We start from the raw sequence: 27,841 nt of genomic DNA, 5'->3' as shown, positions 1-27,841 counted from the left end.
AGATCAACGAGCGGAACCGCATGATCCAGAGGCTGACGGCCGAGGTGGAGAACGCCAAGTGCCAGGTACGGGTCATCTGTGCTCGAGACCAGAGCCTAGCATCCCACCCCTGTCACACAGCCGTGGAGGGGCCCGCATGGACCTCAGCATTCACTCTTCAGCATAGTTGTATATATGGAGTTTCATGAAATAGTCCCTAAGGGAGATCCAGGTGACCAAGCTAAAAGGCTTTGCTTCTGGTATCTTCCAAGCTGAGTGGGTGAGGCTGGACATACCCTTCTAATGGACAGAGTAGCCCAGGAACACTAACCCTTGCTCTCTTCTGGGCCCCCAGAACTCCAAGCTGGAGGCCGCGGTTACCCAGTCTGAGCAGCAGGGCGAGGCAGCCCTCACTGACGCCCGCTGCAAGCTGGCCAGTCTGGAGGAGGCCCTGCAGAAGGCCAAGCAGGACATGGCCTGCCTGCTCAAGGAGTACCAGGAGGTGATGAACTCCAAGCTGGGCCTGGACATCGAGATCGCCACCTACAGGCGCCTGCTGGAGGGCGAGGAGCAGAGGTGAGGCCCAACCCAACCTGGCCCAGGGCTGGCAGTCCCATCCCTGCAAAACCCCCACCTTTTTGCCTGTGGCTAGGCAATGGTCCAGTGTCTGGAGTGGGAGGTGGGGTTGGGAGGGTGGGAGGATCTGTCCTCTATCACTGTCTAGGGGTGGTGGGGTGAGTTTAGCAGAGGGCAGAGTGCTCCCTCATATCCTCTGCTCTAATTCCTTGACCATCTTGGACCCCATCTCAAACCTTGGGGATCTCTGTCTGTAAATCCAGCCCTGTACTAACGCTGCCTGTTTCTTCTTGGTCCTCAGACTGTGTGAAGGTGTTGGGGCTGTGAATGTCTGTGAGTACTTGGGGCCCAGTGAATCGATTTACCCTGACCCGGTGAAGGAGGGCAGAGTCTGCTAGGAGGGGTTTGTTTCGCTGAAAGCAAAATGTAAAGAGGGGGCTCAAAAGCAGCAGGAACTGAGGACACACGGGAAAAGGCCACAGCTTTGGGACCTACGGGACCAAGAATTGTCAAGTAAAGATGCCCCTCAGTTTTTGTTTTTGTTTTGTTTTGTTTTAAGAATTACTTTAATTTTATTTATTTATTTTAATTTGACCAGAGAGGGAGAAAGTGAGAAAGCAAGCCACCAGGTCCAGGACTCAAACCGTCGTTGGCCATGTGGGAGTCCGGCGCCCTTAACCACCATGCCACTTGCCAGCCCCAAGTTTTAATTGGCACAGCTCAGGGCTTGGGGAGGGACAGCCATCAGGGAGGGACAATGGCTTGCCCCCCAGAATTTTGACTCTGCCTTCGGGGTTCACAGGTGTGAGCAGCTCCCGAGGCGGGGTCTGGTGCGGTGATCTCTGCACCTCCGGCTCGCGGCCCGTGACCGGCAGCGCCTGCAGCGCCCCCTGCAGCGGGAACCTGGCAGTGAGCACTGGCATGTGCGCACCCTGCGGTTCTGTCACTTCGTGCGGCCTGGGCACAGCTGGTGTGGGCTCCTGTGGCATCAGCTCCTTTGGCGTGGGATCCTGCGCCGGCAGCTGCAGGAAATGCTAGGTGCTCCATCTCCAGCCCTTTCTGGCCCAGCATCTCAGCCGGCCCATCCCTGGCTCCCAGAACAAGAGTTCAGCTACTTCTACGCTTCGAAGGATCCCTCCCACTTCCAGCCTCTTCTTCTGCGTGATCCCCTCCTCCTTGACTCTGCTGCCCCGCACAGGGAAAGGTTGCCCCCAAAAGAGGTCTCCTTGACGCCTGCAGGAAGGGGGCTCAAGGGCAGGGAGGACCCCTACCAGGACCTGAACCTGAGCTGCCATGGGACCAATGGCCAGAGCCCCCAGACTCTCTTCTCCCTCCTCTGCCCTGCTCATCTCTGTCTTGATCTGTGTTTCCAATAAATCAACCTAGCCAACCTTAAACGTTATCTGCGTCTGTTAACCTCCTCAGGGTCGAGATTTGGAAGAGTCCCCAAAGTCCAATGGCGCAGAGAAAGGCGCAGGCTTGGGGGCTCCAGTGCAATTTTCCATCCCTTGGCTCACAGCAGTCTCAGATCCAGCCAAGGGTCTTGCTAGGCCCCCATGAGATGTGGTTCTATCCATACAACCTTAATGGTACATCTTGCAAATGAAAAAACCAGAGCGCAGACTCCCAGTACCGGGGTCAGAGTGCCTCACTTCCACAGTGATTCAGCTGGGCTTTGAACTCTGCGTGTGTCTCTAGTACTCAGTTCACTAAACCACAGCTGCCTCCCAGAAAACTTCCGGTGCACACCTGTAAACTGATGAATAATGAAAATTGCATTCACCAGTCAAAGGAAAGGAAACATCACTCATCGCTTTGGTGGGGAAGTCATGCTAGAGTCGTTTATTGGAATGCTCTAAGAGATGAATACATGACCATGATTTAAAGTTTCAAGTTTGAGTTGGCTTTCTGCTTTTTAATGGAGTCCCTTTGAGGTCTGGAGACCTACCATTGTGGACTCAAAGACAGAAACAGCACATGCCAAGAAGATGATGTGGCACAGAGTTGGATCCAGACTCCCTGGGCCCAAAACTGGACTCTGTTCTTTCCTTACTGAGTGACCTTGGACAAGGTGCTTACTCTCAGAGCCTGTTTCCACATCTCTAAAATGAGGGTGATTCTTAAGAATTTATTTTATATACGTACACTGTTTAAACAGTGTGTGCCACAAAAAAATCATTGTATGTACTTATCATTAATATTTTTCTCTTTTGGACTGTAAAGTCAAGTCCCTCCAGAGAATTGGGCCGTGGCTAGCCTCTTATGACACTTACAGCTATGAGCAGAGATTGCAAGTACAAGGAGAAATCTCCATGTCTACCAGGGCCCTAGAGCACCTTCATGCATGGAAGGAAGTGTTCACCTAACACTTCTGAGGATCTGTGTGTGTGTGTGTGTGTGTGTGTGTGTGTGTGTGTGTTGGAGGTCAGGGCACAGTGCATGGAGGCAGAAGCTCAGGCCCACCATAGGCCTAAGTGAGTCCCTGAACATATATTTTCAGTGGGGGTCTCTAAACTTCTGGCCTCAGTCCCAGAAATGTAGCAGAAACGGAAGTTCCCACCTGACCCCTCAGGATAACAGAAAAAGTTAAGAATATTGAGAGACCAAAAGCAAGTAGGCTGACAGGACAAAGAGTAAGGGTAAGATCAAAGGGTAAAGGTAAGATCTCCCAGCCACCCCTGGTGGAATTCTGAGCAGAACGGAGCCCTGGGGAGTTCCAGAGTATGCAGTTATTCTAACCACTCTCCATACTGTGACACCACACAGCTCAGAAGCAAACCCATCAGAGTCCAGAACTGAGGTCCAAACACCAGCTTCATCCCCCACACCACCCCTTCCCAGTTCAGAAGTCAACTGCAACTCCAGTCCTGATGGAGTCTCTTCTCTGCCAACTGACTCTTCTCTGTCCTTCACCCTGATCTCGCCAGCCCAGCTGGGCCTTGCTTGCTTGTTGTATTTCATTCTCTCACCTTCCCTCTAATGCTGATCTCCTCATCTTTTCCACTCCAGCTCACAACCTTCACCTCCCTCCAAGTGTCCTCACGGGAACAGGCTCAGGCAGAGGAGCCAGAGTGATTGAATCAAACCCATGATGTCCTGGTGCCAAATGGTGAAGAAAATGCAACGTCTCGCTGTGGAACACATAGCAAGTCACTGTTCTTTTGCCTGGGGCTAGGCAATGGTCCAGTGTCTGGAGTGGGAGGTGGGGTTGGGAGGGTGGGAGGATCTGTCCTCTATCACTGTCTAGGGGTGGTGGGGTGAGTTTAGCAGAGGGCAGAGTGCTCCCTCATATCCTCTGCTCTAATTCCTTGACCATCTTGGACCCCATCTCAAACCTTGGGGATCTCTGTCTGTAAATCCAGCCCTGTACTAACGCTGCCTGTTTCTTCTTGGTCCTCAGACTGTGTGAAGGTGTTGGGGCTGTGAATGTCTGTGAGTACTTGGGGCCCAGTGAATCGATTTACCCTGACCCGGTGAAGGAGGGCAGAGTCTGCTAGGAGGGGTTTGTTTCGCTGAAAGCAAAATGTAAAGAGGGGGCTCAAAAGCAGCAGGAACTGAGGACACACGGGAAAAGGCCACAGCTTTGGGACCTACGGGACCAAGAATTGTCAAGTAAAGATGCCCCTCAGTTTTTGTTTTTGTTTTGTTTTGTTTTAAGAATTACTTTAATTTTATTTATTTATTTTAATTTGACCAGAGAGGGAGAAAGTGAGAAAGCAAGCCACCAGGTCCAGGACTCAAACCGTCGTTGGCCATGTGGGAGTCCGGCGCCCTTAACCACCATGCCACTTGCCAGCCCCAAGTTTTAATTGGCACAGCTCAGGGCTTGGGGAGGGACAGCCATCAGGGAGGGACAATGGCTTGCCCCCCAGAATTTTGACTCTGCCTTCGGGGTTCACAGGTGTGAGCAGCTCCCGAGGCGGGGTCGTGTGCGGTGATCTCTGCACCTCCGGCTCGCGGCCCGTGACCGGCAGCGCCTGCAGCGCCCCCTGCAGCGGGAACCTGGCAGTGAGCACTGGCATGTGCGCACCCTGCGGTTCTGTCACTTCGTGCGGCCTGGGCACAGCTGGTGTGGGCTCCTGTGGCATCAGCTCCTTTGGCGTGGGATCCTGCGCCGGCAGCTGCAGGAAATGCTAGGTGCTCCATCTCCAGCCCTTTCTGGCCCAGCATCTCAGCCGGCCCATCCCTGGCTCCCAGAACAAGAGTTCAGCTACTTCTACGCTTCGAAGGATCCCTCCCACTTCCAGCCTCTTCTTCTGCGTGATCCCCTCCTCCTTGACTCTGCTGCCCCGCACAGGGAAAGGTTGCCCCCAAAAGAGGTCTCCTTGACGCCTGCAGGAAGGGGGCTCAAGGGCAGGGAGGACCCCTACCAGGACCTGAACCTGAGCTGCCATGGGACCAATGGCCAGAGCCCCCAGACTCTCTTCTCCCTCCTCTGCCCTGCTCATCTCTGTCTTGATCTGTGTTTCCAATAAATCAACCTAGCCAACCTTAAACGTTATCTGCGTCTGTTAACCTCCTCAGGGTCGAGATTTGGAAGAGTCCCCAAAGTCCAATGGCGCAGAGAAAGGCGCAGGCTTGGGGGCTCCAGTGCAATTTTCCATCCCTTGGCTCACAGCAGTCTCAGATCCAGCCAAGGGTCTTGCTAGGCCCCCATGAGATGTGGTTCTATCCATACAACCTTAATGGTACATCTTGCAAATGAAAAAACCAGAGCGCAGACTCCCAGTACCGGGGTCAGAGTGCCTCACTTCCACAGTGATTCAGCTGGGCTTTGAACTCTGCGTGTGTCTCTAGTACTCAGTTCACTAAACCACAGCTGCCTCCCAGAAAACTTCCGGTGCACACCTGTTTTGCCTGGGGCTAGGCAATGGTCCAGTGTCTGGAGTGGGAGGTGGGGTTGGGAGGGTGGGAGGATCTGTCCTCTATCACTGTCTAGGGGTGGTGGGGTGAGTTTAGCAGAGGGCAGAGTGCTCCCTCATATCCTCTGCTCTAATTCCTTGACCATCTTGGACCCCATCTCAAACCTTGGGGATCTCTGTCTGTAAATCCAGCCCTGTACTAACGCTGCCTGTTTCTTCTTGGTCCTCAGACTGTGTGAAGGTGTTGGGGCTGTGAATGTCTGTGAGTACTTGGGGCCCAGTGAATCGATTTACCCTGACCCGGTGAAGGAGGGCAGAGTCTGCTAGGAGGGGTTTGTTTCGCTGAAAGCAAAATGTAAAGAGGGGGCTCAAAAGCAGCAGGAACTGAGGACACACGGGAAAAGGCCACAGCTTTGGGACCTACGGGACCAAGAATTGTCAAGTAAAGATGCCCCTCAGTTTTTGTTTTTGTTTTGTTTTGTTTTAAGAATTACTTTAATTTTATTTATTTATTTTAATTTGACCAGAGAGGGAGAAAGTGAGAAAGCAAGCCACCAGGTCCAGGACTCAAACCGTCGTTGGCCATGTGGGAGTCCGGCGCCCTTAACCACCATGCCACTTGCCAGCCCCAAGTTTTAATTGGCACAGCTCAGGGCTTGGGGAGGGACAGCCATCAGGGAGGGACAATGGCTTGCCCCCCAGAGTGGGAACCTGGCAGTGAGCACTGGCATGTGCGCACCCTGCGGTTCTGTCACTTCGTGCGGCCTGGGCACAGCTGGTGTGGGCTCCTGTGGCATCAGCTCCTTTGGCGTGGGATCCTGCGCCGGCAGCTGCAGGAAATGCTAGGTGCTCCATCTCCAGCCCTTTCTGGCCCAGCATCTCAGCCGGCCCATCCCTGGCTCCCAGAACAAGAGTTCAGCTACTTCTACGCTTCGAAGGATCCCTCCCACTTCCAGCCTCTTCTTCTGCGTGATCCCCTCCTCCTTGACTCTGCTGCCCCGCACAGGGAAAGGTTGCCCCCAAAAGAGGTCTCCTTGACGCCTGCAGGAAGGGGGCTCAAGGGCAGGGAGGACCCCTACCAGGACCTGAACCTGAGCTGCCATGGGACCAATGGCCAGAGCCCCCAGACTCTCTTCTCCCTCCTCTGCCCTGCTCATCTCTGTCTTGATCTGTGTTTCCAATAAATCAACCTAGCCAACCTTAAACGTTATCTGCGTCTGTTAACCTCCTCAGGGTCGAGATTTGGAAGAGTCCCCAAAGTCCAATGGCGCAGAGAAAGGCGCAGGCTTGGGGGCTCCAGTGCAATTTTCCATCCCTTGGCTCACAGCAGTCTCAGATCCAGCCAAGGGTCTTGCTAGGCCCCCATGAGATGTGGTTCTATCCATACAACCTTAATGGTACATCTTGCAAATGAAAAAACCAGAGCGCAGACTCCCAGTACCGGGGTCAGAGTGCCTCACTTCCACAGTGATTCAGCTGGGCTTTGAACTCTGCGTGTGTCTCTAGTACTCAGTTCACTAAACCACAGCTGCCTCCCAGAAAACTTCCGGTGCACACCTGTAAACTGATGAATAATGAAAATTGCATTCACCAGTCAAAGGAAAGGAAACATCACTCATCGCTTTGGTGGGGAAGTCATGCTAGAGTCGTTTATTGGAATGCTCTAAGAGATGAATACATGACCATGATTTAAAGTTTCAAGTTTGAGTTGGCTTTCTGCTTTTTAATGGAGTCCCTTTGAGGTCTGGAGACCTACCATTGTGGACTCAAAGACAGAAACAGCACATGCCAAGAAGATGATGTGGCACAGAGTTGGATCCAGACTCCCTGGGCCCAAAACTGGACTCTGTTCTTTCCTTACTGAGTGACCTTGGACAAGGTGCTTACTCTCAGAGCCTGTTTCCACATCTCTAAAATGAGGGTGATTCTTAAGAATTTATTTTATATACGTACACTGTTTAAACAGTGTGTGCCACAAAAAAATCATTGTATGTACTTATCATTAATATTTTTCTCTTTTGGACTGTAAAGTCAAGTCCCTCCAGAGAATTGGGCCGTGGCTAGCCTCTTATGACACTTACAGCTATGAGCAGAGATTGCAAGTACAAGGAGAAATCTCCATGTCTACCAGGGCCCTAGAGCACCTTCATGCATGGAAGGAAGTGTTCACCTAACACTTCTGAGGATCTGTGTGTGTGTGTGTGTGTGTGTGTGTGTGTGTGTGTGTTGGAGGTCAGGGCACAGTGCATGGAGGCAGAAGCTCAGGCCCACCATAGGCCTAAGTGAGTCCCTGAACATATATTTTCAGTGGGGGTCTCTAAACTTCTGGCCTCAGTCCCAGAAATGTAGCAGAAACGGAAGTTCCCACCTGACCCCTCAGGATAACAGAAAAAGTTAAGAATATTGAGAGACCAAAAGCAAGTAGGCTGACAGGACAAAGAGTAAGGGTAAGATCAAAGGGTAAAGGTAAGATCTCCCAGCCACCCCTGGTGGAATTCTGAGCAGAACGGAGCCCTGGGGAGTTCCAGAGTATGCAGTTATTCTAACCACTCTCCATACTGTGACACCACACAGCTCAGAAGCAAACCCATCAGAGTCCAGAACTGAGGTCCAAACACCAGCTTCATCCCCCACACCACCCCTTCCCAGTTCAGAAGTCAACTGCAACTCCAGTCCTGATGGAGTCTCTTCTCTGCCAACTGACTCTTCTCTGTCCTTCACCCTGATCTCGCCAGCCCAGCTGGGCCTTGCTTGCTTGTTGTATTTCATTCTCTCACCTTCCCTCTAATGCTGATCTCCTCATCTTTTCCACTCCAGCTCACAACCTTCACCTCCCTCCAAGTGTCCTCACGGGAACAGGCTCAGGCAGAGGAGCCAGAGTGATTGAATCAAACCCATGATGTCCTGGTGCCAAATGGTGAAGAAAATGCAACGTCTCGCTGTGGAACACATAGCAAGTCACTGTTCCTCTCTGGGCCTCAGTGTATTCACTGATGAAATAATGTGCAGACCAGATGTCTGCTAAGGTCCCTTACCAATATAAAGCTCCGTGGCTCTTAAGGAGAGGTGGGACAGGATCAGGAGTTAGCAGGACACAAGGAGTCCAGGTTCCATGCAACTGTGTACACGCATGCTGTCTGAGTAGTCATTCTGCATAGCTCAATGTCTAAGGGCAGCTCTTTGTGAGTGGGACAGTACGAGGACATCCAGGTCCATTCACATCTCCAGGCTTCTGTGTGGGAAGACATGTGTGTGTGAGAGAGAGAGAGAGACTGTGAAGGCTTCTATAAGTATGATTATACATTAAACATGTGTACACATGTGTACATGTGCTGAGGAGGGGGATTTGTGGGTGCCTATGGATGTGAATGCAGTATGGATACATGAGTGAACCCACAGATACTGGTGAGGTGAGGGTCGCACCTGGAGAAACGGGCTAAGCCCAGATTACTGTCACACTGAGGCCTGCCTCTGGTCAGGGAGTTCTAGCTCTTGCCCTTAGGCTTCCCACCTACCCCTGCCTTACTGTCCGCCAAGCTCCAGGTTGGGCAGAGGGAGGTCAGCCAGCAGACTTTGTAGAGCCTTCTGTAAAGGTCCTCAACATCCTTCCAAAGAACTCAAGTAAGTGAAATGTTCATTACCCTTACAGAACTCTTACTTTGTTTCCATCACTACCTGCAGCAATAGCTCTTTCAAGAGGCTTTTTCTATAGGGCACGTATGCTCACCAGAGACAGACACAGGCAGAAAACAAGAAATCACCCTCTGAGGGGATGACCACACTGCAATCCCTTCTCCTCCAGTCTCCTCTCAGGATTTTGGGCATGCAGACAACATGCCTGGCATGAGTTTAAGCCACTGGGTCTGGTACTCAAACCATGATTGACTACATGACATAACCATTACGCCATCTGCTGGTACCACCTACAGCAATATTTCTTAGTCTCAGTCCTATGATAGGCATTATTCTGCTTTACAGGTAAACTTTGACTCTAATCATTTAAATGGGAAGAGAAATAGGAAAAAATAATGAATCTTCACCATTTAGTTCTGAGAAAGGGCAGGACTGAGGCCCAGAAATAGGAGAAGAGTCTGGTCAAGGTAAGAGCAAGACTGGGAAGAGAACTGAGACCCTTCCTTCCTCACTCCCAGTTTTCTGGTTGATATCTTGCATCTGGAATCATAGGAGGAGGGAGAACCGCAAGGGGTTACATAGATGAGATGTAAGATGGAAAGCAAGACTCAGTACACCCCACGACACCACAGATCCACAAGGACCACAGAGAGCCTCAACCCATTCACATCTCTATGCAGCAGGGCCTGGGAATAGATGAAGTCCTCACAGCCCTCGAGGGGCTCAGCTAGAGAGACGAATGCCACTAAGTTAGCAGCCGACATGCTTAAGTGCTATGAAAAGTCAGGCAGGCAGGGGACACCAACAGGGGGCTGGGCCCTATGATCCCCTTCTGCTGAGAAGCAATGACTGAACTGGTGACAACCCTCCTCCCCTCAGAAGTCACCCCAACTCACAAAGCTAGTAAATGGGCTGGTAAATGACTCTCCATTAAAGCACCAGGCAGGTCTCTCTTACCCCAGGCTGGAATGTGGCCCATGACCACAGGAGCCTCTCAGAGAATTGGTCCCCAAACCACAAACATAGCTGGTGACCAATGTGACCCTGGCCCAGGAAGAGACTCAAAGCCCTTGGGATCTCCTTGACTGACATGAAGCACCCGAGCTCAGGGTTGGACAGAGAAAATGTGGGCAACTCGTCATCAGTGCTGTAGGTTGTAGAATGCACACCATTAATCCCGCCTGTGGTCCTCAGCTATCTTTCTGCCGGCACTTCCCAAGTTACTTTGTTGACATGATTGTAGCAGCAGGAGCTGGAGAAAACCAGCTATGGAAATCATAGAATTTCATTACCTCCTAGCAAAATGCAAGAAATGCAGAGCTCATCCAAAGGATCTTGCAGTGGGGCAGCGCTGACTTCAGGCAGCTGTTTTGCACTGAGAGTGTTGGTGAGAACATTTATACATTTGGTGAGGGTCAGTGTTGATCAACTGAGGCTGATGTGCAAACCCAGTGAAGCCACGTCCCCTGCCCCTCAGGTGGGAGGCAGCCTGCCAGACAAGTCCCAGTCCCTTCCTCTTGCATAAGACTGTTCTGTTTACCTCCGAAAGGGGCATTTTGGATACCTGTTCTTCAGGCAGGGATCAGGAGAACACAGCAGACACTCTGGCACTAGAGTGCCTTAAAAGGTAAAGCCAGAGCCTCTGGCCAATGACACACCTTCGCCCCACCCAGGAAAACAAAGCAGGAACTATTGTTGCCCAGATGCATTGATGAGGTAATCCTTTGTGCAATAGAAAAGAATGTGAGCTCACTGAACAGCAGCTTCTGTCCGTCCTGTGTAAAAAGGAAAGAGCTCAGAAACCCAGCTTTTCTCTGCAACCCCATTGGTCTCGCTTCTGCCCACAGAGTCCAATTGCCTTGTGAAGACTAAGTCCAAGCTGCACCATAGATCTAGAAATAAAGGCAAAGACAGAGCGCCCGCATGAATCCAAAGCCCATGCTGTCCTCCACCATAGTATGTTGTTCCCCTGACCATCATTGGATCACTTGTCAAGCAAGAACCCATCCCTGGGCCACCCAATTGTGTTCAACTCTGGCCCCAATTTTCTTCTTTGTTTTTTATAATTTTTTATTTATTAAATTTAATTATTGTTTATCCATTTAATCACTATACATCATTTAGATTGTAAAGAGACTTTACCCAGCGTGACACACACCTCAATCCAGCCCAGTTGAGAACATTCGCACCAGTCCCAATTTTCAAGGACCATGTTTATCACAGTTGTCCTAGAGTGCCCTGCCAGGCCTAGATATGACACTAGCTTGACCCCCATGACATTATGTTGTCTTTCTTTCTGGTCTGTTTCCTGCTTCCTAGCCAGCCTGCCCTTCCTGGTAGTTGAACCACTACTTCCAGAGAGCCAGGACCAGAGTATCTTGCTGACCATCTTGTCCCCACCGACAAACACTATTGGAACCCTGGAGGCCATTCAGTATTTGGAGCATGGCTGAAGGAAGTTCTCAGCCCTTCTACCCAGAAGATCTGACTGTAGGGCACAAGCTAGACCCTTCTGTGTGAATTAACCCCTTCCCCAGCTCCTTCCTACCCACTCCCCTTCACCCAATCCTAAAGATCCTGGCTCTATAGTATCAAGTCACCATACACTTGTCACATGGACCACTACTCCACAGGGGAGGATTGTTTCCTGGGACAGTCCATACCCATGTCCCTTCCATCCCTCCACCTCCTTCCACCCCTCAACCAAGCCAACTTTGTCTTTGCCTTGGAAGGAGCCTGGGGAATCCAGTTTCAGACAGCCTGGCAGCTTAGACCACTGCAGAACTTTTTATTGCAAAGGAGGAGTTTCTGGAGGGAGATTCTGTAGGGCAGTTCCAAGGGGCAAATTTCTGGGTCCCAGTAAGCCACAGGCCATCCTGCCAATAGCACCAGCATCTAAGTCGTCTGCACTGGGGACAGTCTGCCAAGGTTCTGTAAACTAAGCTCCAAGACCTTACACTCCAAGGTGGGGACCAAAAAGGAGAGGTGAGGTGAGGTGAGGGCCAGCCCCAAGGGAGCAGGTGTCTGAGGTAAGAGGGAAGAAGCTGGGGTTTTTTGGCTTTCGGGAGCAGAGTGGGAAGGTTTCAACATCCGCGGGAGTCACTGTCGCTGCTGCTGTGACCAACACAGCCAGGGAAACTGCAGAGTGCACAACCGCCGGCAGGGGCGCTGGTTTCCAGGGCGCCAGAGACGGTTCCAGGGAGGAGCGGGCAGACCGGGCCAGAGGTAGAGACAGATGGGCCAGACGCAGCGCTGCCCAGGGCTGTGCGGAGAGCAGTGTCAGAACGCGTTGAGCCCTGCAACCCTCCAAACCTGTCCCGCCCCAGCTGACGGACATACAGGCTTCTCCAGTCCAGTACTCAGACCCTCTTCCCCACCATGAGATAGATGCCAAACCACAGCCCATCAAAAATACAGATACACAGACTCTCGCCCCCCAGAACAGGACCCCTCCCGCAAACACATGCAAAGAATCACCACCAAGAGAAAAAAACAGCCCCTCGCAAAAGGAAAGTACACAGAGGGCACAGGTGCAAAGGGTGGAGACACACCCCCTCTTCCTTTTTCAAAGGATGCACGCAGAGATGTGGATAGGCAGAAAAGGGTACAGCTGACCCCTCCCACCCAATTAGGCCTGCTATGTACTTACTGACGCTCCCTGCGCCAGAGCCCAGACCAAGCCTGCGGGGAGAAGGAGGAAACAGGTGAGCATACCCATCTGCTAGGTTTAATATTCTCCATTCCCCACAGCAACCCCTGACCTCCCAGACAACAGAAGTCCTCCCACCCTGCAGGCTTCTTGGTTCTCTCCCATCCTCACAGGCCCGAGTCAAAACTCCCTCGGGACTTTAAACTCAATCCCTCTTGCCTTAAATTCATATAACTCACTTCTGCAGATGAGTTTTTGGAAGAGGGAGAAGGCAAAACACTTATGCTTGATTTGTCCCAAGCTCATCTTGAAATGTAAGACTGTAAGAGGGTATTTTAAACTTTTAAAGGAGATAATTATCTGAAGGCTATCATTGGAGTTCTGCCCACTTTCTAGCTATGTGTCCTTGAGGTGGCGCTGTACCCTTTCTGAGCCTTGGCTTCCTCCTCACAAGGTTTGTGGGGCTTTGAGAAGAAAATCAGCATGCCTGTTGCAAGGTGGGTGTTCGGTTCCCTCTCCCTCCCTTCAGCCTGGTGTACACAGTTCACTCTGACGGCCCTGGTGTTGGTGGCTCTGCTGTGCTACTGCTGTCTTCAGTTAAACCCCAGCCCCTCCATGTTGGTTTAACCCACTTTCCCCAGCTTGGAGGTTCGGGGCAGAATTGAGAAGAAAGGGGACCAGCAGTTGCGTAATGGCTATGTCGCTTGACTCCCATGTAGTCGATCAGGGTTCAAGTCCCGGACCCAGTGGCTTAACTCACGCTGGGCGCATGTGTGTGCGTGCCCAAGATCCCGAGAGGAGAATGGAGGAGAAGGGATTGTGGCGTGGTCATCCCCCCTGGGGGGAGTGATTTCTCACTTTCTGTCTCTCTGTCTCTGTCTGTCTGGCGAGCACTCACGCCCTATAGCAAATACCTCTCCAAAAAAAAAAAAGAATTGAGAAGAAGGCACTTCACACCTGGGACTTTGGTGCCAGTCACTGACTGGGCCTTGGTGCCTGCAGCTATCTCCGTGAGTAAACTAGTCCCTGCTCCCTGGTTCTGGGGGTAAATGATCTATAGGAATCCCACCATCCCAGGTGCCAAAGGTGTTCATTAGCTAGGTCTGTCTGTTCAAAGTGCTACAAGATGGTGGGAAAAATAGGCTCCAGAAGAACAACCCCCTGGGTACCCAGGTCATGTCTCCCCATCCGCTAATGAGGGGGGTGGCCTCCCTGCACCCCTGTACTCCGCAGCCACATCTGAAGCACGCCCCAGCCCTCACCGGCTCTCTTCGCCCTCCAGCAGCTTGCGGTAGGTGGCGATCTCAAAGTCCAGGCCCAGCTTGATGATCATCAGCTCCTGGTATGCGCGCAGCTGCCGCGCCATGTCCTGCTCAGCCCGCTGCAGGGCAGCCTCCAGCCAGGCCAGCTTGCCTTTAGCACTGCCTGAGGAACCCTCCTCCTGCAGAGCTGATGGGCCCTTAGCTCTCTCTGGTTGGCAGGGCTGTGGGCAAAGAGAAGGCCAGGGCCACAAGAACAGCCTTGGTCCCCATCCCATCCCCCCGCCCAAAGATTCAGAGTCTTCTCAAAAGCTGGAGAGCCAGCGAGGGATTGGAGATTGTCCGTGGTTGTGAGGAGTGAGCCTGTGTCAGTGTATATATGGCAGGATGAAATTAATTCATCCAGTCCTCTGCTCCCAGGATGGAGAGTAGGAGCCACCATCGGGGAAGGCTGAGAGAGAGCCTGTTACGAACGTCTAGTGTGGTAATTCTTCTAACATGAGCCAGTGCCTGGAGATAACACTAACGCCCTCACACAGCATGCTGGGTTATTCGTAAGGACAACAGGAAGAATACCTTTTCCTCATAGACTAGAGTTCGTAGTCTCTGGGGGTGAAAATCATAAACGCGTGCCGCGGTGAGCTGTGCTTGCTGCTTGGGAAATCAGAGCAGTTGTGGCTGATGGGACACCAAACTGTGATGGCCCACCCACTCTCTCTGCCAGCCCCAGACCCAACAGCTCTTACCCCTGCCAAGTCGTCAGTTGCTGGACAAGGGAGACCCCTAAAGTCCCCTCAATATTCCTCCCAGTCTGAGACACTTGATCCCAGAAAACAGGAAAAGGCTGTGATCAAAGCACTCCCTCTGTGGGGTGGGACACGAGTGGAGCAGGGTGGGGCCACTTGACAGAGAAGGAAAGCGAAAGGAGGCCAAGAGGGAAGAAGATCAGGAGAAAGAAAGGACCCACAGGTCCTTCCTAAGCTAAAACCTAAATCTCAGACTCAAGTGCTAATGAGCACCTGTCTGGCTAGAAGCAAAGAGAAGGGGAAGACCAGGGCCAGGTGGTAGCCCAGCCGTAATCCAGCTGGACCCACAGGGAGAGGTCTTGGGCTCGTGTCCTGGCCCTTTCTAACCCGCCAGGGTGCACTCATGGCCATGGTCCAGGCTGGCTGAAACCAGCAGTAGATCGTGGCACAAAGCCCCTTTGAGGGGTCTCTCCCTCTCTCTCTCTCTCTCTCTCAAAAATGTTAAGAGAAAGGGTGAAGACCAAATGTTAAGTGTGCAGCATCCAGTTCCACAAGAAATAAGTCTCTCCCATTTTCCTAAGATCACCAGGACCTCTGTCACATTTTCAGTCTTTCATTTTCTAAAGATGTAGGTTTAGCCCTTTTTAATCTTCCACAAGGGCAGCAACAGTGCACACAAGGGTGATGATAAGTGGCAAAGGACCTTCTGCCTCGGTGCTAAAGATGCAATTGCGAGTGGCAAGGACTGCGGCACAGCAGGGAGCATATGCCCTGTGAGATGGAGGTGGAGAAGATAGGCCTTACTCGAGCCTAATGTTACCATGTGAGAATCAGAGTTCAATATTGCCTGACCTCCACGGTTTGAACAGAACCAAGAAAACAGGGTTCCTAGATAAAAATCTTGCTGTTTCTGAAGACAGACTCGAATTTAATGCTAGGTAAGAAAAACAAACCACAGAGATATCAAAATGTAGGTAGACATATAAAAAGATAATATACTAACAAGTGCATGCATTCTTACTGATTTACTATGTTAATCACTTACCCACATAAAAGTCATGGAGTCCTAAGCAAAAGGGCACAGGACACGCCCAGTGGCCACACTCCTGTTTGCTCACACATTCACAAACAGAAGCTTCATCCATCTACTCCAAAGGATGGGAGGGGTCCAGTCTAGTTGCCAGAAATAACGGCCACGTCCCAGCATGGCCCCTCTGCAGCCCCTCCTCCCACCCCTCACCTGACTCTTGGTGCTGCCCACCTCTGCAGTAAGCCGCTGGATGGCCTGGTTCAGCCGGTTCAGGTCCTCCTTGCTATGCCCCAGGCTCTTCGTGTGTTTCTGCATAGTCACCTTTACCTCCTCACACTGTGGAGTGGAGGCAGTAGAGTAGAGGTAGCGGTCAGGGAGGTGAGGGGAGCACACAAGGGCAAGATAGTTCAGGACACTCCGATCCACCTGGGCAACTCCCTTCTCTGGGCCTCCATTTCTACACCTGGGAAATGGGGGTGATAACCTTTCCTCTCCCGAGGGCTGTTGGGAGAATACTATGTGCTCAGCTGGCACAGGTGATGCTCCACCAGGCCTGGAGGTGCCCAAGGTCACATGAAGGGCAACCACACAGACCCGTGATCTGCTGAAGTGAGCTTTTGGACTGAGTGCACACAGGGACAACAATAGTTAAATTCTAGGAAAGTATTTACTGTAGCTTACCATGTTTGATCAGCTAAATTAGTACAAACAGCATTAATAAAAAATAAATAGGGCCAGTCCCGTGGCCTAGTGGTTAAGGAAGCTGGATCCCACATAGCCAACCATGAGTTGAAATCCCAGCTCCAGCAGCTTAAAAAGCATGCCAGGCATGTGTGCACACCCCAAATCCCAACAGGATAGAGAAACGGAGAGTAGGAGCTGTTCACACTAACCCAGTGCAGATTTTCTTTCTTTTTTTTTTTTTAAGTTTATAAGTGAGCAAGATAGAGAGAGACAGAGAAATAGAGAGATAGTATCCCCAACAGGGTCTTATTTTTTTTAAGAATAATTTATTTTAATTTTTTTATTCATTCATTTATTTTAATTTGAACTGAGAGAGACACAGAGAAAGAGAGAGAGAAAGAGTGAGAAAGCAAGCCACTAGGTCTGGGACTAGAACCATGGTCACCCATGTGGGAGTGTCCAGGACCTTAACCACTACGCCACCTGCTGTCCCACCACCACCACCCAACAAGGTCTTGATGCCACAATCCAGCCCCAGCCTCAGCTAGTCCTAGATGATAGGCAGGCGTGTGCTTAGCAGACTCAGGGAGGTCTCTGGATGCGAACTGGCAACCTTCCTGTGTGAGTCAGCCCCAAAAGCGATGTGCTTTAGTACTGCACTACCCTCCAGCCCCTAGTGCAAATTTTTTCTAGGACAGATGGAATATGGGGGAATGGATGGGAACAGATTACAAAATATCATTTCCCACAAATCTCTGTGGAATTCCTACCGCCCACCCTTTCCTGCTCCCTTTCCTAAAAGCTGTAGACGCAGCAGTCAAGCGTGTGCCTTGGTGGGTCAAGCAGATCTGGGGGGAGTCTGAGACCTCTCATCCCTGTGTGGCCATGAGCCCCATGTGCACATCTCACCATGATGAAGGGAGCTGTCGTTTCCTCCAAGCCTCTTGAGCACCAAAGTCCAGCTCTAGCTTAGGAAGCCCCAGAATCCTTGCCTCTGAGGACTAGGCTTCTCCATCCTGGCAGCTTTATGACCTCACCTTGCTACAATCACAAAGTTCTGACCAGAAGGCTTCAGAGACAGAGGACAAAGAGAACCATGCTATGAGCCTAGATAGGAAAATGGAAGCTCCCAGGCTGGTTGGGCCCTGAAGGGAAAAGGAAGTAAGGACAAGCTATTTCAGGTGGGAGGAAATATGTGGAGCTGAGTTTGGGCTTATAGAACGGACAATGGGGAGTCACAGAGGTGCATCAGCAGGATAGTGGCCTGATGTGAGAGATGATTTAGGAAGTACTGCTAGTAGGGTGGAAGGTGGACAGAAAAGTGAGAAACAAGGGTTGAGGAATGAGTCCCAAGTCTTGGGATCTTTTACTTGGAGTAAAGGGATAACTCTAAACTGGAGGAGTAAGCAGGGGTTGCAGAGCACAAGCTTCCATTTTCCTTATTTTATAAGTGTCTCCTACATGCTAAGCAGTATACATAACATACACAGTTAAATAGTGACAACAATAAGACAAATCCTTGTGTATCCATCAGTACCTTCAAAGACCCTTGCTGATCCCAGTGATCCTCAAAGTGATCAATAGCCTCAATTTTCATGTTAATCATACCTTTGCTTTTCTTTATGACTTTATCATGCATGTGTATGCCAAAACTATTGTTTCTTTTTGCCTGCTTTTTTTTTTTTCTGTTGGCTGCATACACTCTCATGGGAAAGAGACAGAGAGAAAAGGAGGGAAAGTGAGAAGTCACACCGCCCCTGGGTGGGGGGAGGTGGCCATGCCACAGTCCCTTCTCCTCCATTCTTCTCTCAGGATTTTAGGCACACACGCATGTACACCCATCACGTTTCTCAAGCTCTGGGTCCGGGACTTGAGCTGCAGATTCAGCTACATGAGATCCAGCTTCTTTAACCTCCACACCACCTGCTGGCCCTGGTTTTGCCTACATTTAAGCTTAGTATAAATAGAATTACAGTGCTTGCTTCTTTTACTTACTTTTTCTTTTCAACATTCTATGTCTGAGAGTCACCTGTTTTGATGCATGTAGCTTTGCTGGTTTTTCAGTGCTGTATGAATATGTATCCATCTTTTAGTGGACGGTATATATGGTTTTGGTTTCTGTTCTACCAAACATTGCTGCTGTGACATTTTTTTGTACATATTTGCTGGTATGCTTCAACAGAAGGTTCTTTGGGGTACTAGATGTCAAACTATTTTTAATAGCAACTCAAAATAAGAAATATATCCTGACTCGCTACTTACATGCATATGTATACACATCAACAAAACTGTTTCGTGCAAAATTACTCATCCCACCAGGTGTAACACACTCTGATCTTCTAACCAATCACCTTAGCAGATTCTTTCACTTTCAATTTATGTTCTTATATATTAGGTTTATTTCCTATAAGCTACATATTATTTTTTAACTTAATACAATGAAAGAAAATATCCATGAACTCACCTACCAACCTAAAAGCTAAAACATTACTAGTAACTTACAGCTACCCGCAGGCTCCTTCCCCACTCAGTCCCCTATGTATCACCCCAGAGGTAAATACTTCCGTGAAATTGTGTTACAAATTCTCTTGCTTTTTGTTGTTTTTTGTTTTATCACATACATAAAAAATGTATACCTAAAAATATTTTTTTTAAGTTTTTAGGTTTTTCTTTTTTTAAGAAAAATACATCCACCAATGTCGTGCGTATTTATGTTGTTTTTAAACCAGGGACTTGTTTTTGCTGCTGTTGTTGTTGTTGTTATTTATTTGCCTGTTTTTTAATTTGCTGGAAAGGCCACACACTCACCAGAGAGATGGTGTGGAAGAAGGGATCAAGAAAGCACCCACCATGGGGAACGGTTACAATGCAATCCCCTCTCCTCCACTTCTCCCTCCTTTTGGGAAACTGGGCACAGGTACATGCAACTTGTGTGTCTTTCAAGCCGTCAGGTACAGGACTTGAACCACACAGTCAGCCAGGTGGAATATAGTCACCCTTACCACCACACCACCAGTTGGCCAGGGACTTATTTTTTTTTAATTCAACATTATGCAACTAGGATTCCTCCACTTGAATTCATAGTATTCTGTTGTGTGGCTCTGCCAACTTGTAATTCTATTATTGCTTTGTTTTGTTTTCTTACAAAGGGGTACTGCGAACATTTTCCTACATGTCCCCTTATGCACGTATGTGAGAAATGTCCTTTTAAATACAACTAGGAGTAGAATTTCTGGGCCATAGGATGGTTAGGTTTTCAACGTCCTATGTTAATATAAAATTGTTTTTCAAAGTTGTTATAATAACAATTTACAATTGGTTGGCAATGTATAAAAGATTCAAAACCTCTGCAATGTGTCTTAATTTTCAGCAATTAAATACTATAATAAATCTCATTTTTGGTTTTGCTTTGTATTTTCATGATTACTACTGATATTTAATATCTCTTTAAATGTTTATTATCTATATGTATTTCCTTTTCCTTTGCTTGTTGTTTTTCATTGGATTGTCTGCTTTTTTCTTATGTGATTCTAAGTGTTTTTTGTGTTTCTAGGCCTAACTACTTTGTTACTTATAGGGATTATAAATATTATCTTCAAGTTTACAGTTTATCTTTTCACTTTCTTCATGGCCTGTTTTGATAAAGAAAAGTCCTCTATTTTAATGTAGTCTCATTTACTAAATTTTTCTTTTATGTTGACCGTATTATGTGCCTTGTTGAAAAAATTCTTCCCTATACCAAGATCAGAAAGACATTCTCCAATTGTTTCTTCTAAAAGTTTTAAACTTTTGTTTTTGACATTGTTTCAATCTGTTTGGAATTAATTTTGTGTGAAACAGAAGACAGGGATCCAGCTTCATTTTTTTTTTCATGTGGATAACCGATACATAGACCCTCCTTTCTCTGCTTATCTGCCATAGCACCTCCATTGTTATATACATATATTTAATGTGTGTGTGTGTGTTGTTAAACTAAAGTTATGCTGTCATTTATCAAAATTTTGTGTGTGTTTATGTGTGTGTACATATATAAATTTACAGGCAATATTTTTCCATTGGTCAATTTGCCCTTTTTTTTTTTTTTTGAGAGAGAGATTTTTGTATAGGGCATGTGCACTCGCCAGAAAGACAGAGACAGAGAGACAGAAAGCGAGAAATCACCCTCAGAGGGGATGGCCATGCTGCAATCCCTTCTCCATTCTCCTCTTGGGATCTTGGGCACGCACACACACGCACCCAGCGTGATTTTTAAGCCACCAAGTCCGAGACTCGAACTGCGGTCAACTACATGGGAGTCCAGTGACATAGCCATTACGCTAACTGATGGTCCCAATTTGTCCAATTTTGTTATAATATCTGAAAGAGAGAAGATCCATTTATTCTTTTTTCTTCGTTGCCTTGACTATTCTTGACCCTTATTCTTCCCCATAAATTTTAAAATCAACTTTTAATGTTTATGTGAATCCTTGCTTGATAATTTGATTATAGTTGCATTGACTCTGTAGATCAATTTAAGAAGAATTAATATCTTTATATTAGTAAAGTTTCCTATCTATGAACATAGTACATCTTTGTATTAGTGGAGCTTCCTTATTATCTTTTATTTTCTATGACATTTCATATAATGTTGCTATTTCTCTGGATATAGGTCTTTTTTATTATCATCATTTTCTATAGCATTTTGTAAAATGTTTATATTTCCCGGGATATAGGTTTTTCATATACTTAGTAGATTTAGTTCTAAATATCCTATGGACTTTTAACCATTATTTTGCCAACTTTATTGAGATGTAATATACATACATAAAATGCACACATGTAAAGAATACAGCTTAACACATTTTGACAGATATATGCCCCAACTTAGCCAGCACTGAATGAAAATATAGAACATTTACATTATCTTAGAAAGTTTCTTTATAGCCCTTTGCCATCTCCACATACTCCAAGCAATCACTGATCTAATTTCTATCACAATAGATTAGTATTGCTAGTTCTAGAACTTCAGACAAACAGAAGCATACGGTATATGTTCTTTGGCATTTCACTTTTTTTTCCCACTTAGTATAATACTTTTGAAAGTCATCTTTGTGGTTTCACAAATCATTAGTTCATCCTTATTTATTGCTAAGTGGTATTCCATTGTACAGCTATATCTCAGTTTGTTTATTGATTCATCTCCTGATAAACATCTAAGTTGTTTGGAGTTTGGGGCTCTTGTGAATAAAGCTCCTTTGAAACTCACGTACAAGTCTCTGTGCACACCTGTTTTGTTTTGTTTTGGGAGGGGGAAAATACCCAAGATTTTGTGGTGTCATTTGATAGTTCCATGCTTAACTTTAAAAGAAATTGTTGGGGACCGGCAGGTGGCAAGGTGTTTAAAAGCTCTGGATTCCTACCTGACCAACTGCAGTTTGAGTCCCAGACCTAGCAGCGTGCTTTCTCCCTTTCCATTTCTCTCTCTCTCTCTCTCTGTCTCTCTCTGGTCAAATTTTATATAGTCATAATAATAATAACACATGGAATTAAATAAATAAATAATTATTTAAAAAAAGAAAGAAAGAAATTGCCAAACTGTTTTCCAAGATAGCTATAACTTGCACTTTATGAAAGCTTTAGCTGAGTTACACTTGACATTGTCAATTTTTTAAATTTCAGCCTTCTGCTGGCCATGAAGTAGGTTCACTATGCACTGGTTACCCACTTGCCTGAGTGTGATGAGATAGAACACACTCTTACGCAATGAGTGAATTTTTAACTTACATGTAGACAGCTAGGGACAAAAAAAGACTAGAATTCCTTGTGAGCTGGTCCTTCAAGGCTTAGAAAACTGCCCAGGGCAAATGGAATCTCGAATACACATATTCCACTTGTACCATAGGCAGAGGACCCTGAATGTCAGCCTGCTCTAGGACAAAATGACATGTTGGGCTTAAGTACTAAAGGACATCCTGTTTCTAAGAGAGGACTGGCACAGATCCTGGTCTGACTGGTTCCAGCTAGTCTCTCCCTAGTTCCAGGCATTACATTCCCAACACAACCTACAGTTTTTCTCAGAACTACAAGTAAAAAAGAGGGAAGAACTGGTCAGTCCAAGGCCATCGATATAACAGTCATGCAGTGGATGTTAAGTATTTTTCTCTGTGGTTTTAATTTGGATTTCTCTGATGAGTAATAATGATGAGTAACGTCACATGTATTTGTTGGCCCCTAATATAGTTCCTTGTGTGTCAATCCAAGTCTTGTCCATTCTTTTTTTTACTTTTTTTTTAAGAGAAAAATTTTTACTATAGGGCGTGTACGCTCACCAGAGACATAGAAATAGAGAGACAGAATGCAAGAAACACCCCCCAGGGGAACAGCCATGCTGCAATCCCTTCTCCTTCATTCTCCTCTCAGGATCTTGGGCACATATACACATGCACCTGGCCTGAGTTTTAAGCCACGGGGTGTGGGATTCAAGTCACAGTTGATTATGTGGGAGCCCAGTAATGCAACCATTACTCTATCTATTGGTCCTTTGTCCATTCTTTTTTCAGTTTATTTATTTCTTGAGAGAGAGAGACCCCTCTCCCTGAAAGAGTCTTCATGCTGTGATCCACCACAGCACCATTGGCCTGGATCATGGACACATGCTTGTTCCCAGTGTGCCAAGGTATGTTCCAGACATGAACCTAGAACCTTTCTTATGTGGGTCTAGTTGCATTAAAGTGCTGCTACCACCTGGCCCCTCTTTTGCCCATTTTAATTGAGTTGTTTTTCTCATTATTGACGAATAAAACTTCTTTACATGTGCATCTAAAATAATCAATGATATGACCGAGTTTAAGTCAATCATCCTATTCTTTACTTCTCATTGTCCCCACTGTTTCATTTTGCTGTTTTTGTTGTCATCATTCTCTATTGTTATTTTTCTGCCTTCTTTTAAGTAAAATATTTTTTAATATTGATTTGTATTGGGGCCAGACAGTGGTGCAATGGTAAAACGCATAGCTCTGCAAGGCCAACCCATATAGAAAGGTGATTGGTTCACACTCGGAGATATCCCTGAGCACACTGGACACACGTGCACCCATGATCCAGGCTGACTGAACCAGCGGTTGTATCACAACATCAAGACTCTATTAGGGATGTTGTAGCTCTGTCTCTGTCTCTTACCCATGTAATAAACAGAAACATACACACACACACACACACACACACACACACAATGTTTTATTGACTGGCTTTCTAGCAATACTTTATTTTGTTTTATATTTAGTAATCACTCTAGAGCTAGTAACATGCATTCTTAACCTACCAAAGTCTATTTAGAGTTCACATTATGCTATTTCACACTGCTCAATTTACATTTTACACTTCACATCAGTACCTCTCTATCATTTGTGCAATTGTTCTCCTATCTTTTATTTCTACATACATTATAAATAGTGTTATTATTTTTGCTCTAAATAGCCAGTTGACTTATAAGGAGAATTACACACACATGCACACACACACGAAATAGTCTTTTATGTTTTCTCCCTGATTTACTATTTCTAGTCCTCTCCTTTCCTCCAGATAGATTTCAGATTCCATCTGGTATCATTGGAAGAATTGTTATTATCAGTCCTTTGTAGCGCAAGTTATATTTGCTCCACTTTTATTCTCTGGAAATGTCTTTATATCACCCTTGGTTTGAAGGATAATCTGACTTGCTATAGAATTCTCAGTTTGCTATTATCTGGCTTCTGTGGCTTCTAACAATGAGTCAGAATGGTAATACTTATTGTTCTCCTTTATGTAATGTGTCCTTATTTATTTATTTATTTTCTTATTTTGGTTCCTTTATGTCCCTTTTAATTAATTCATTTTGGTTCCTTTAAATTCCTTTCCCCCCAATCTTAGGTAGCCAGGATTTTCACTACAATATGCCTATGTGGTAGTGTGTGGTATTCGTGTATGTGTGTGGGTGTGTGTGTGTGTGTGTGTGTGTGTGTACATATGTTTCTAGAGACAGGGTCTCTCTAGGTTGCCCAGGCTGTCCTCAAACTCATGATCCTCCAGCCTCAGCCTTCTAAGTAGCTGTGAATACAGGTGCATTCACAGCGCTTAACTCTGTGTGTGTGTGTGTGTGTGTGTGTGTGTGTGTGTTTTGTGACAGATTTTTGTTATAGGGCGCATATGCTTGCCAGAGACACAGAGAAAGAGAAAGTGAGAAACCACTTCCTAGGGGAGATGATTATGCCACAGTCCCTTCTCCTCCATTCTCCTCTTAGAATTTTGGGCATGCATGCACACATGCCTGGCATGAGTTTCAAGCTACCAGGTCCAGGACTCAAACCACGGTTGACCATGTGGGAGTTCAGCACCTTAACCACTATGCCATCTGCACCTCTGAGCATAGTGCTCCCCCGGTCAAGCACTTCCAGTGATCATCTTGAGTTCTAAGTTGGCCCATCCACCCAACATGACTATCATCTGACCTTAGCCACTTCCTCCCAACCTTCATCCATCCCACTTTTCACCCCAAGTCAACTGCTCCCCATTTGCTTTGGCTCCTAGCTTTGTGTCTTTGTTTACACCATTCTCTCTGCCTGGATGTCCTTCCACTCTCATCTGGCACTTCTAATTCCTCATTTTCTTTATAGTTTGGTTTCACAGGTCCAACCAAAATGTCATCTCTAAGAACTCTGCCCTTTCTCTGGCCTCAAGTCCCTATTCTGCAGGCTCTCTCTCTCTGGCCAAGCCCTGGGCAGGAAGGTATTCTCCCTGTAGCTTTGTATTTAGATCTTCTGAGCACATGCCTGCTGGAACTGGGACTGCAGTCTCCTCCTCCACCCTCTAAGCCTGATGCCTGGTGGGTGCTCAGTGATGTTTGCTCCCAGCCTTGAATTGACACCTGGGATGCACTGTGAGGTAAAGAAGAAATATGATAACAAAACATTAGCTTTTCATAGATAGACTGGTATATTAGAGATTAAAGGGACAGGGGAATGAGTTCTAGAAAATCCAACTGAGAACAGAAAAGGCCACCTCTTTTCCAGCATCTGTAACTGCCAACCTCCTCGGTGGAGAAGTCTGTCCTTGATTGTTTCTGAAATTTCTCATACTTCAGCCAGTTTCTCTCCCTTGAGTTCCAAGAATAATAAAGAAACCACCAGAGAGTATGTGTCCCTGAGGCTGGGTCAAGGATTAGTCCCTGAGGCTGGGTCAAGGATTAGTCAATATTTGGGGGGAGGGGGAACCACCACTGTCATCTAGATGTCAAACCTTTCAATTCCATCCCTTCAGGTTGTGTTCTTAGCAGACACAACTCAGCCTGGGGCTCTCCCATCTCTCTGCATTGTTAATGCACTTAACTATCTGTGTGGACAAAAGCCAATTATTAACATCTGCATTGTCTGTGATAGCACAGAAAAATCTATTTCCTCCACCCTCCAAAACCCAGCAAGAATCATTTAAATGCCTCCCTAAATCTAACCTATATCCTCCATGCTTCAGGACAAGATGGCTTTTTCTTGTAGGGGAGACATCAAGGGAAGATCCTTCCAGGCTATTCCTGAAAAAATGTGGAGTAGAAATACACCATCCTGAAACGAAGCCCTAGTCACGGAGCTGACGACCAGCTCAAGCTGGGGTGGGGACATAGGACCCTGTGGAGTTGGCCTCCACCTCCTACAGAGGGCAGAACTAAGGTCGTTTTTTGCAAAACAGACCCAGACTGGACCAAAGGGATCCAGCCGGGGAGTGTGGAAAAGACAGCAAAGGAGACAATGGGGCACTCCCTGGAAATGAGATGCCAGGCAGCCCAAAGCCAGGGCTGGCCCTGATGGCCTCTGGAGTTCCACTACATAATTGTCATTTGCACAATAGTAACACAAATTTCAAAGCAAAGGAAGCCAAGGGTGATTTGCATGTTCTCTTTTATGCTGGCTGCTGAGTGCACACTCTGGTTTCCTCTGCCAGTAATTGGGCACATCATTAATCTCCTTTATAATGGGTTACCTTCTAGAGTCAGTGACCATGGCCTAGCATCACTTGGCCATGACATAGCATCAGTTGAGGATTTAGAGTGTCTAGCTGTCTCCAGGAAATTCCAAGAGGAATTCAGCCTTCACTCACTCCCAAAAGGCTCAGACCCTGAGAAACAGCATGGAACAAAGGCTAGCAAGTCTCCCTTTAGTTATTTTTAAAGATTCTTTCTTTCATGAGCGATAGAGATGAGGAGAGTGGGAGAGAGAGAGAGAGAGAGAGGAGACAAGCATTTTCAACAGGGTCTCACACAGTGATCCCCCCACACCCACCCACAGTCCCTCAGCCAGCCAGAATCATGAGTACCTGGTGAGTACCATCAACCCAGGGAGCTGAACCTGGATTTCCCATATGGCTTCCAGTATTGCAGTGTTGTAGCACCTCTGCCACCACGGCTGGGCCTCCTTTCAGAGTTTCCTCCACCCTTTATGGAGCCTTCTATGTATGACCTTGAACAAGTGGCTAGACCTGTCTGGGCTCACCTTCTTGATCAGGTAAATGGGCACAATAATGACCTTGGAAGAATGCCCTGGGAGTTAGATGAAATAATACATTAGCAAGCCCTAAGCAATGCTAGACACACAGCTACACAGCTACACGGCTCCTTTCTCCTCCCCAGGCAGGGCGGCAGGGTGGAAGGGCCATCCCAGGGGGTCAAGAAGACACACTTACTTGGAGATGGGATATGAATTGAGTTCTGAGAAACAGTAGAGAAAGCTTTTGCCAGATGCCACAGACCGAATTGCAAATCAGTAATATAGAGTAAGGAGAACAGATAGATAAACCTTCGTGGAGCTCTTGCTCTCTGGGCAATTATCTGATCACAGATTATTCACTTGTCCAAGGCGAGGGCATGAACCTGAAGGACTGACTTCAGAGAGCCCTCCTCAACGGGCGCACACACACTGGTCCCCCTAGACCATGCAGTGGTGCACAGGCCACAGAGGTCTTGGCTTTCCAGACTGCAGGAAAGGGATGTGCCTGGGGACCCTGTGTGCCCAGTCGCCTCGCCTATGGATAGCGCCAATAAAGAGCTCTACTGCGGAGTCCCGGCAGAGGACTGCCGGGGTTCCGCCCCCGATGTGCGGCGCACCGCCGGCTGAGCTGACTAGGCATTCCAGGCCCCATAAAGCGCGGGCGGGAGGTGAACGCCGTTTTATGGGGGGTGGCGGGGCGACCGGGCCCGCTTTGATTCCCGGCTCCACGAGGCGCGAGGCCGAGCCCTCCAAGCTCGTAAACGCCTGGGCCGTGAGCTCCCTCCTCGGGCCCCGGGGCCGCCATATAAGGCTCAGCTCAGGCATCGCGATCCAGTCGCTCGCCACTGCCCACGCCGCCAACTATGACCTGTTTCTCCTCCCGTGCATTCAGCTGCGCCTCGGCCTGCGGGCCCCGGCCCGGCCCGCTGCGGA

General features: G+C 47.8%; 2 protein-coding genes across 5 annotated transcripts in view; one reads left to right on the top strand and one right to left on the bottom strand.

Moving 5' to 3' along the window:
• The window catches only part of LOC102500397 (uncharacterized), a 41,192-nt gene that overhangs the window by 7,250 nt on the left and 6,101 nt on the right, over window positions 1-27,841 (top strand). Inside the window, 9 exon segments of the mRNA XM_014581970.1 lie at window positions 3-65; window positions 335-555; window positions 857-888; window positions 4,457-4,668; window positions 4,723-4,874; window positions 5,648-5,735; window positions 6,294-6,429; window positions 8,955-9,038; window positions 27,454-27,829. Of these exon segments, the coding sequence (XP_014437456.1) occupies window positions 3-65; window positions 335-555; window positions 857-888; window positions 4,457-4,668; window positions 4,723-4,874; window positions 5,648-5,735; window positions 6,294-6,429; window positions 8,955-9,038; window positions 27,454-27,829 (1,364 nt within the window).
• Window positions 11,815-17,463, bottom strand: LOC102494594 (keratin, type II cuticular Hb6). Of its 4 annotated transcripts, none has more exons than XM_006163166.1 (6): window positions 17,328-17,463; window positions 15,945-16,070; window positions 14,535-14,609; window positions 13,962-14,182; window positions 12,700-12,731; window positions 11,815-12,312 (listed from the first exon to the last, which is right to left on the bottom strand). In XM_006163166.1, the coding sequence occupies exons 1-6, from the start codon at window positions 17,328-17,330 to the stop codon at window positions 12,134-12,136; spliced, it is 636 nt and encodes a 211-aa protein (XP_006163228.1). In that variant the 5' UTR covers window positions 17,331-17,463; the 3' UTR covers window positions 11,815-12,133. The 4 variants fall into 4 exon arrangements, with proteins under 4 accessions (XP_006163228.1, XP_006163229.1, XP_006163230.1 ...); XM_006163167.2 differs by having other exon boundaries at window positions 15,966-16,070; window positions 17,328-17,462; XM_006163168.1 differs by lacking the exon at window positions 14,535-14,609 and having other exon boundaries at window positions 17,328-17,459.

This window comes from Tupaia chinensis, unplaced genomic scaffold, assembly GCF_000334495.1.
Source record: "Tupaia chinensis unplaced genomic scaffold, TupChi_1.0 Scaffold141469_1, whole genome shotgun sequence".
Lineage (NCBI taxonomy): Eukaryota > Metazoa > Chordata > Mammalia > Scandentia > Tupaiidae > Tupaia > Tupaia belangeri.
The sequence above is the reverse complement of the archived record's forward strand: the minus strand, read 5'-3'. Positions and strand labels throughout refer to the sequence as shown.